General features: G+C 39.2%; 1 protein-coding gene across 1 annotated transcript; it reads left to right on the forward strand.

Moving 5' to 3' along the window:
- Window positions 1-7092: 7092 nt before the first annotated feature.
- Window positions 7093-9535, forward strand: LOC107775637 (F-box/WD-40 repeat-containing protein At5g21040-like). The gene has a single exon (XM_016595386.2). It carries the CDS (start codon window positions 7707-7709, stop codon window positions 9333-9335), a length of 1629 nt encoding a protein of 542 aa, XP_016450872.1. The 5' UTR covers window positions 7093-7706; the 3' UTR covers window positions 9336-9535.
- The last annotated feature ends 1780 nt before the right edge of the window (window positions 9536-11315 follow it).

The raw sequence follows: 11315 nt of genomic DNA on the forward strand, positions 1-11315 counted from the left end.
CATATTTTTTCACTCATATTCCCCAATCACATATGCCACAATTTGGTATGTCAGAATTTGATTTATCTGATGTTGAAACTACAACAACACCTGTAACTGTAGATCCCAATAGAGTATACAACATACCATATTTGCGTGCTTTCATGATCATAAGAGCAACATGAGAAACTTTCAGAACTCCACATTCACCTGTGTACTTGTACCCAAGAGATTATAGAATGCCCAAAGAGATGAGATTTTTCTTCAAGTCAGGAACATGTCTAACATCGGTGAGAGTTCTCACCACACCATCGTGCATTTTGATTCGGACTGTACCTTTTTCATTAACTTTGCAGGTAGCATTGTTGCCCATCAAGACAACTCCACCTCCAATAGATTCATATATGGTAAAAAATCCCAATTAGGACACATATGATAAGAACAACCAGAATCTAAAATCCACTTATTGTTAGATTTGAAACTATTATTAGTTGCTAAAAAAATAGTTCCCCCAATCTCATTAGCAGCTACATTTGCTTCGGTAATGTCAGTATTTTTGTGCTCACTTTTATTTTCTTTATGCTTTTCTTTATTTTTCAACTTAACGCATTCAGAAATAATGTGGCCTTTTTATGATGGTATTTGCACATGACACTTCTGTATCTGGACTTTGACCTTGATTTAGGCCTCTCACTATTTGAATATTTCTTATTGGATCTACCTCTTACAACAAGCCTTCTCCTTTGTTCCCACTAGTTTCACCCGTAATATCTCTATCTATTTGTTCTTTTGATTTCAAAATAGATTTGATATATTTATAAGAGATATTATTCATTCCATAAAGTATAGTATCTCTTATATGTTTAAACGGCTAAGGTAAGGAAACAGGAATGGCTTGATCCTCATCTTTGATTTCAGCAGATATGTTGCTCAAATCCATAAGAAGGGAATCAAAAGTATCGAGACGTGTAAATATAGAGGTACCTTCAGCCATATGAAAAGTGTAAAAATTTTGCTTTAGGTAAAGCCTATTTCCTACCATTCTTTTCATATACAGGGTTTTCAACTTTTCCCATAAGCTGAGCTTTATGCGGCAACTTCACGCAAAACTTTATTTGAGAGATTTAAAATAATACATGTTTTTGCCTTTTTGTCTATGACAGTAAACTCCTCATCTATCATTTTATCCGGCTTCTTCTCCATTCCTTGCAGTGCTTAATCTAAGCAATCCTGAATTATGATAGCTTCCATCTTTAATTGCACATTCCGAAGTTTGTACTTCAGTCAAATTTCTCAACATAAGTCTTTGTTAGAGTCATATTGGCTACTGAAACTAACCGATTAGATCCGGCTCTGATATCAATTTGTTAGGATCGGGAATACAGGTAGTGCGGAATTTAGCCAAACAACGTTATAATGATAATAACAAATACAATGCAATTTAATAACAATGGTAATTAAAGCATATAAAGAAGGCACCAATTTAATGTGGTTCAGTTAGTGTAACCTACGTCCGCAAGCGGAAAAGACCAATTTTACTACAGTAACAAGAGTACAAAAGAGAGTACAAAATTAGAGTAAATACTTTAATCAACCTAAAATATTCCAAGAGAATAACCTCACAAGATCACTCCAAAGAAAGGTTTAAATAAGTATTTTCTGACACTCAACTTTCTTACAAAATACTCTCAATTATTAAAGGAGGAGGAAAAAGAAATAAGAAATGAATAAGTCAAATCTTGTTGTGTGTTTTTGGAATGAGCTGAGAGTGCTCATTTTATAGCCAAAATTGAAAGAATGGCTCGGCCAATAATTGGCCACATCTTCCTAAATTACAAGGCCATTTATTGACCAACAAGATACAAATATGAAAGTCAAATTGATGGCCACGTCTCACACACTTTGTTGTATATATAATTAAACTATTTTTTAAAATAAAAAGTAGTACAATTTAACAAAATATCATCAAAGTCATAAACTATAAAATATCACTCAATTTTGCCTTATAATACCTAAGCAAAATTAAGTGCATTTTGGTTACTATTTCTCTCTCGAGCAATACAATATATAATTGAATAATAAATTAAGGCCATATAATTAACAACAAGCAAAATATAATTGAACAAGTAAATAATAAAAACAACTCAAATATAAATAAATAGAATCAATAATCCATCCCACAGTTGGTTTTATCAAAACCCTAGAGAATTTAGCTACTCATAGTAATATATGAAAATACAATACTATAATTCATAACCAATTAGAAAAAAAAAACTCATTGCCAAATTTTCTTGGCCTTTGCTCCTCGTGTGGTTCTTGTCTCCTCAGTAGTATTATGTCTCCCACAAAAACAGTTTAAAGGAGTATTTATACGAGTTAGGGCTCGCATGGGGCGTAACTTAACCAATCCAAGTTAAGATTGGAGAACTGGCAGTTGCATCTGGCCTCGTGCGACGCGAGGCCCATGGACGAACCCCAATTCTTTTTTTTGTTCTTTCTTTCTTGCACTCCTCCGGAGCACCATAAACATAAGAGGGCCTCTCTTATAAAACTCTCATAGTAAAGGGTTAGTTCCGGAAGGGTTTATGCCTGGAACCCAAAAGCTATTGGAAGAAAACACACCCGAAGCCTTACTAAATTGGATGCAAAAAGAACGAACTTTGTGCAATACTTAAACAAAAGATCCTTTTTATTTATCAAACATGCCAAGCGACATAAGTACAAAGCTACAAAAGGAAAAAAACAAAAGAAACGAAAGCGAAAAGGCTAAACTTCATCATCACCAGAATTCAAGGGAAGAGAGGATCTACGACCGTGGGAGAAGTAGGCGGATTCACGGCCGGCGCAGGATCTTAGCCTTCATTATCATTCTCTTCAAGTTCCTCCTCGGTTCCTGAAAATGCGGAACCCGCACTAGAAGAGTCAATTGTACCAGGCTGAGTCGGGAGACGTTCTCGAGCAGTTAACTTCAATGTTCCGGCCTTGGCGATCTCATCGTTGATATCAATAACGCCCGTTTTGGCCTCTTCTAAGATTTTCCTCCTCATATGGTACATAAAGTATGTTTTTTCAATAATGAGGGAATCTCTTTGGTGCTGGAGTTTTGCTTTTAGCTGATCAACCTTGTTCAAAAGGCCGTTCCGCTCGGATCTAATGGCACTGAGGCTAAGATCGAGATCACATATTATAGTTATGTGAACCCTGATGTGATCCATGATCTTCTTATACCTATCTTCCATTTGAGCCCGCTTCTCCTCGGTAGCAACAACCTCTTAAGCTTTGGAGTTCAAAGCTTCCTCTAAATTATTTTCTCGTTCAATGGAGGCAGACTCATGCTCGGTTGCAACAAGGGAAGCATTTTGAGACTCGACCCACTTAGCCTTTGCATCTTGAATTTGTGCATGTAGCTGAGTGGCTTCTTGACTGTGAACCATTGCCTCCTACTCATTGGCCGCTTCAGCAGTCTTCGCCTCTAATACCCGGAGACGCGCGACGAGTTGATTCCTCTCGGCCAACAGTTGATCCCACTAGGACATAAGTCCCTCTTTGCCAAGGTTCAATCTTTGAAGGCCCTCGAAAGTAAGGAAGTTGGCCTGCGAAACGAATATCAAAGTCAAAAAACCTGTTGTAACAGATGAATAGAAACAATCAGTAAGAGAATAAGTACGGTACCACTGCCGCACTATGCATGGTGTTATTCAACATACGTTCCCCTGAAAGGAAGTGTATTTTCTTCTTTCTTTTTCTGAAGTCAGCGGCTTCAAATAGTTGGCGAGCTCCATCGGCCTAGACAGCAAGTGGCACTCTTTTGAGATCGAGAGAGAGACGTTCCTCCTCCCTCGGGGATCTACAAAAGGAGATGAATAGTTATTCCCTAAATTCCCATGGTTAGGGGACTGGGGAGAAGGGACATCCTCCTCTCGAACGTCTACGGCCAGTGGAGGAGATGCAGTAGTTGTTGGTGATGAAGGCACAACTAGTGTAAAAGGGGATGAAGTTGATGGTTTTGTAGGTTAGGAAGCAACTGTGAAAGAGGCAGTGCTAATTATTGATGCTCACCAACGAAAGGTAGAGAGGGCTCGATCTCCGACCTCATAAGTCTGGAGCAGCAATTGGGATCGGAAAGGGAGAGTCGGCACTCCACTAAATCCATTTATCCTAGAGCGCTCAAACCTCTCCCTTGGTCGAGGGTTCTAAGCTCTCCAGATTGAGCATTCTGTTAAGTTGATGAAGATCGTTGTCTCCTTTGTAGAGAAACCTCTCCATCACTAGCTTCCCCGTCATAGTCAATAACCATAGTGGCTTCGGCTGGCTCAGGCATGACATTCTTCATTTTTTATCCCCAGCCGAGGAAGAACGCGACCTTTTTGGTTGCTTGTTCTCCAACTGGGGACTCCGAGAGAAAGCAGCTGCACCAGAAGCAGATATGAGGGCACCGCTCCGAGTGAGAGCCTCCTACAACAACCTCACAGCCTCTACAGGATCAGCCAAAACCTCCTCCTCAGGGTAGGAAACAGAACCTTGCGGGAGCCCTGAATCAAACAAAAAGGTATGGTTAGCAAGTTTCCTTATGTAAAAAGGCGAAAAACAAAAAGATCTAGTTTACCGTGGTTCTTGGCCTTCCACCCATATCTGGAGTCCAACTCATTCCACCGACGGGTCTCTGGCATAGTGATGTCCAGAATCCTCTGAACCCATCGATCCAGGCCTTCAACCTTTGATGGTATCCACCGAGTAGCTGAAATAACGAAAGGAAAAGGATTAGCAGTGACATGGAACAACTTTTTTCGAAAAAAGAGGTAGATTTTAAACTTACGCGAACGATTCCATGATTCGGAAAAAGATAAAGTTGTGGCTGGGATGATATCCCTAGTAGCAATGACGACAAACCGCTCCATCCATCCACGTTCATTGTCATCGTCCATGCTGGAAAGCAAAGCATGGTGGCCATGCTTGCTGAAATTTATCACTCTCCTACAGAAGATTTTGGGGGAGTAAAGGTTCATCATATGTGTTAGGGTTAGGGTTTCCCCCATTTTTTGAGTACAACCGGTGCAGACTAGCTACCATTAGCCATATAGAAGGGCTTACTTGTGCCAAACAGACTTGATATCGGTGGCAGAATTCCAAGATCACGGGGTCAAGTCCCCCACTCAATGAGAATGGGCCCAAAGTGAATGGGTACGTATAAATATACGTAAAACCCTTCTTGGTGAAGGTCACTCGCTCCGCAAGGTCAGGAGCAATGATGTTTAGGTCTTGGTAGTTACAATTTTCCTTTACAGTAGGGATGCTAGAAGGGCGAATAGAAGAATGATATTTCCCAACAGCCCAAGTTCGATGGTTTGAGGTAGGGAACTTCTCTTGGAAGTCGTAGGCGATGTTAAGATGTTTAGGTATGATGGTGCTAACCGTGAAAGGATCAGCATCAACATCAACCTCTTTGTCTTTGCTCCTTTTCGCGCCCGCACCGAAGAGAGGACCAGAGTTCTTGGAAGATTTAGTAGGAGAAGCCATAATAATAAGAAAATAATAGAGTCTTTTGAACAAGATCATAGAGAGTTGAAAGCAGAAGGAAATTAAGTGCAAAGAGGGCAAGAGAGCTTATGAAATTGTTAGAAGTGAAAGAAGCAGGATGGGGCGTATAAGTAAAGGTACAGACGACTAAAATCGTGGTCATGATTACCTCGAGAACCGGGAAAAATATTGCTGAATCGTGGGGTAACACATGTTCCGGGTATTAAATGCGAGGAGACTTGTGTCTTATCAAGCAGAAACTGTACAGAGGGCTTCAGAAAAATTTCTCACCAAGAAAGGGATCTTCACCAACTTCCCGGTGACACAAAGATATATCATTGGAAAAAACAGGGGGCTATCTGTATAGGGTAAAATCAGTTCGTATTAAATGATCGAATAATAGCGTGTCACGTGAAACCGGAGATAGATGGAAGATAAACCAAGTAAGACTAAGACCGGGGACAACAACCACAGATGGTATCGGATAGACCCCGAAGGGAGCATAATTCTTGGGAGCAAGACGAATGTTTGCCACTAGATATCATTTACTAAAGAATATTCCCTAGTATTAAATGGGTAGCCGTTACAGAGAATTTTGGCATTCATGGCATGTCGTTACGCATTCATCAATGACCCCCTTTATTGTCATTTAAGAGGGGCTTGACCCTAGGATCTTGTTTCCTAGGTATAACTATAAATAGTGACTTTAACAACCATTGTAGCACACGAAATCTCCGGAAAAAACTAATTTTATACTTTATTCTCAAGAAAATAATACAACTTTACTTTCTATCTAATATTGCTCTTACTGCTGTCCTCGGAAGTATTGCCCCCCGAGCCAGGCTTGCTATTTCCTTTGATTTTAACGCTAAGTCTTATTTTTAATTTAATTTGTTTATCGTTTTGGATCAAATTAGTTCTCTTGTCTATAAACCACGTAATAAATTCAACTATACCATTACCATTTTACGGGTAAACAAGCTTGCAAAGCCAAACTCATGTAATCAACTTGTTAACATGATTGTACTTGATTGATTTGGGAAGCTCATGGCCCTCATCTGGAATTATCTTCCTGCCTCCTTGATTAATAAGTTTATCCTCCCGATTGATCTTGCCTAATGCACAGTTCCAGAAGGGGTTGATTTGAATTTGAAGTGAATTTAGAATCCACTCCATCTTCTAGGCCAAATATACAACACACAAATAGAGTATTGCCATGGTTAACTACTAACAAGAACTGGTAAAAAACTAACAAAAATGATAGACTGGTAGTAGATATGAACTAGTTCACATCAAATAAACACCCACACACACTTACTCATATCAAATACACACCCAAAAACAGATTTGGTAAAAGTATAAATATAAAAAAATTTAATGGGTCAATATTTTATTCGATAAGGAAATTGAGTAATTCGTCTTGAAATCATTAAGTAGTTAATTATAAAATTTCAATCCGTTCATTAATCGTTACCCGATAATCCGATACCAATAAGCTAATAAGCCATATTTTCAGTTCGGGTTAGATTATGGTTCAATTTTGAACCGCCAATAAAATAAAGTTGACCGGTCCAGATAAGTAATCTCTAGTACTTTCAGTCTTTCATAAACCAAGTTATCTTCCACCGGCCGTTTCCTCGTACTTGTCACCCACAGTCACTTTAGACACCGTCGATCTCGATCTCTCTGTCTCTCGTCCAGTCTCAACTCAAATATCTTTTTGTAAGTCTCTTTCGGAACTTTTCCGGGAATTTCATAGCAGATTTGCAAAAAAGAATCGTTTTTCCTTTAGGTACTATAACAACTTATTCTATGTTCAATTCTTCATTTGTTTCCCGTTTTGCGATCTGTTCAGATACTTTCTTTATTTCCTTTTGTGATTGTATAGAAGTTCTTTTCATCTGTGGAGGTTGATTCTTAAGGCTGTTGGTGAAATTGAATTAGGGTTCGTGTTAGATTTTCTGGGTCTTTCTCCAATTTTTGGTTTTTGAAAAAAATCATTTTTTTTCCTAAATTTTTTTTTCTGGAGTTCAATTGTTTTTAAGGTTTTGGCTATTTGAGCTTTCTTACTGCATTCTTGAGTTTTAGCTTGTCGTTTGTTATTCTTAAGGTTGTGTTTCTTCATTGAAACAGTGGTTTTGTATTTCTTTCTGATACTTGATAATTTTAGGGCTTCAACCTTCAATTTTTAAGTTTAGGGAGCTATTTTTATGGCATTTGAATGCCAAAAAGGTACTGAGAGTTTGAAAATTTGCTCAATTGAACCTGCTAAGAGTCGAGATAATTTGACATTAGCCTCAGAGGAAAGAAAACCCTCGTATAAATTAGATGCAAAAGGTGATATTGTGAATTCTAAACGCAAAGAGCTGCTTATTGTTAATGGGGTTCTTCCTGATTGTCGGTCTATCACTGAACTTCCTCCGGTATTGATCTCGGAGATACTTAACTGTTTAGAACCGAAGGAGCTTGGTATTGTTTCATGTGCTAGTACATTATTGTATCGTCTTGCGTCTGAGCACCATGTGTGGAAGGAGTTTTATTGTGAGAGGTGGGGGCAGCCGACATGTCAGGCACATTTTGGTGCAGAGCATTCGGGTGAGAAGTCATGGAAAGAGCTCTTCGTGGAGAGAGAGTTCCGTTGTAAAACATTTATGGGGCGCTATACTATTGATATATTGTATGGTCATACTGAGGATGTTAGGACAGTTTTTGTTTTATCTTCGAAGAAGCTTGTGTTTACTTCAGGGTATGATCAGATAGTACGAATGTGGGACTTGGAAGAAGGGTTGTCAATTGCATCATCTCGCCCTCTTGGCTGCACTATCCGTGCAGTTGCAGCTGATTCGAGGCTCTTAGTGGCTGGGGGTACTGATGGATTCATTCATGGTTGGAGAGCGAATGACGAAAATCCACATTTATTTGATCTTGGAGCTCCTCAGAACCAGAATATGGAATTCCGAGTTTGGGAACATGATGGACCGATAACATGCCTTGCGTTAGATTTCAATAGGATATATAGTGGTTCATGGGACACGAGTATTCGTGTTTGGGATCGATCTTCTTTGGAGTGTTTGGAAGTTTTGATACACAATGACTGGGTTTGGAGCCTTGCTCCCCATGATGCAACACTGGTGAGCACAGCAGGCTCGGATCTTTATGTTTGGGACATTAATAGTGGTTCAAAACTTGCTATCGTCAAGAATGCCCATTCTGGGTACACTTACTCTCTGGCGCGGAGCCACACCGGGAAACTTTTATTCACTGGTGGGGAAGATGGAGCGATACACATGTTTGAGATCTTTGGAAATGCTAGGTGTCATGTCAGGCGTGTTGCAACTTGGATTCCTCACTCAAGTGCTGTTAATTCTCTTGCATTTGAGTTCCCTTGGCTTGTTTCAGCTTCGAGTGATGGAAAACTTTCACTTATTGATGTGAGAAAGCTGTTGAGAACAAACCGGAATTCCACAATGAGTAACTCTTCTAAAGCTGACAATCTGGTTGACAATGTTGAACCACCACAAAGAATGCTGCATGGTTTTGGGAGCAATTTATTTGCGGTGGATGTTGGATCTAACCGTATTGTGTGTGCTGGTGAAGAAGGTGTTGTCAGGATTTGGAACTTCTCTCAAGCTTTGGAGATCGAGCAGCGGGTCCAAGTGCTAAGAGGTTTAAGGTTAGAGAACAGAGTGAGAAGGCGTAAGCATCAACTGGAAATGAATGGTAAAGGTAGGCGTGGTGATCAGTGCTCATTTGCAGCAAAGAAGAACCAAATTGATGGTGATAGGATTAGGAACAGCTGGCACAACAGGCGTAGGATGACTTGGAAAGTGAAGGCCTAGAAGTGATGGCAGTTTGTCATTGATCCTAGGATAATTCTATTTGCTAATAGCTAATCATGTATGTATGGAAAGGCATATTATTGGTTTAAGGGTTCCGTAGTTTCACCTCTCTCATTTATACTGGCATTTGAAGTGAAGGTACAATCTGTATTCTTTACTACTTTTTCGTTTATTTCTCTTATTTGATCTGTTTCTTCTGGCACTACAAGGGCTTGTCTACTTTTAGTCTCTGATCACTTTAGGATGTACCAGTGTTTCTCTTAATTTGCTGACGTTGGCTATGAAATCCTTATTTTCAAATTTGTACTGGCATAGTGAGAAATTAAATGGAGTAATATCTTGCCTAATTTTACATGACAATGCCAGACCAGTTTCAGGAATTTATCGTGGATTCAGAACCTATCGTTGCTTTTAACATACAATGATTCCTTAGAGACTAGTTCTGATTTGATGATCCAAGGCAGAGAAGCTGTTTTGTGATTACCCCCTTGATTGAGAACAGTTATTTGTTGCTGTGAATTTTCAAGCCTGATCAAGACTGGCCAAGAAAGGGGTACCCATATCTTACAGTCTGCTGAAACCTATTCTACTCGAAATATATCCAAGACTTACTAGGTCTCATTGCTTTTATATTACTGAATTTACGAGCTCCGTGTGTAGTTACTCATTTTATCAACACCATCATTGGTTCGCATCCCTTGAACATTCTTTTGATCAGTCTAACTTCTTCCAATCGACAAAACATTCAGTTACTGGTTTGGATATTTGATCAAGTGATGCTGAAAAGTTTTTACTTTGGCTTGATCATGCAACCAGCACAGAGATTACATGTGGAATATTGAACTTTGTCTTCTATGTTTCACCCTTCCCAAAGTAGCCACTTTCTGATAACAAGGCACAATCTTAAAATTTACTAAGTTACACATTCCTTAATCCTGACAAAATTAACCCATAAAATGGGATTAGGCTTCCGTTCCATTCAGATGCAGATTTACTTAAGAGTAGCTGTCACTGTGGTACTTATGCCCAGTGTTATCAAAGGCGCGCTTAAGCCTTGAAGCGATACTCAAAACATGTTGAGCGCTTCGCCTAGCTTAGTGGGCGCTTCAGTGTTGTTATCAAGTCTCTAAGGCATAATTTCCTTGTCAATGAGCGTAATACTGAAGAGGTGACACTAAATAATTGATATTTCACTTTATCGTAAATTTTCTTCCATTTCTTTGTCATATATTTGGTATTCATGCTTATAGATATTAGTCTTGGACTAGACATACATATTTGTTGTTTTTCTCCATTTGTGCCTTTCTTCATTAAAGCTCATACGCTTTATTTGCGCATAAAGCCCCAACAGACCTTAGAGCTTTTTTGCGCTTTTCGCTTTTGATAACGCTGCTTATGCCCAACTGCTGGGAAAAGCGTTTACCAGTTCCCAGTTGAAACACTCTTCTTCCAAATGCAGTCACCACTTACAATGTCATGGTCGATTATTATGGTGATGTTCGGGCCCATTTGACTATTTCACCTAATAGCTTCCACACAGCATAGGAACATCATGGACAATATTAAACTGGCTTTGAGCCTGTATTAACTTTATTGCAGATATGTACTGCTGATCCATTCTACTTAGAAATATACGTCAGAAGATTAATTTCTTGTATACAGTTTGTGTGGACTTACTTGTATCTGTAAGGATATTAACACCAGGGGGAGCTTCACTTTGAAATCATGCTACTATTACTCTTTTCCTGATAACCAATAGCAATTGCAGTTGATGATATGCAAATTTCGAAGTATTTGGATTTGGAACCTTTTATTCATGCAAGCTGCATTAAGGTAAGAAATTCAGCTGATAATATATTTGGTAGCGGGCATGTACTAGTTTGGTCCTTGCCGTTGACTAAAGTTTGGTATTGAAATAGGAAATAGAGGGGCGGAACCATATTCCCCGAGCTTTTGACATGTGTGCCAGTTGTAGTTTGG

This window comes from Nicotiana tabacum, chromosome 8 (genome assembly GCF_000715075.1).
Source record: "Nicotiana tabacum cultivar K326 chromosome 8, ASM71507v2, whole genome shotgun sequence".
NCBI classification, from domain to species: Eukaryota; Viridiplantae; Streptophyta; class Magnoliopsida; order Solanales; family Solanaceae; genus Nicotiana; species Nicotiana tabacum.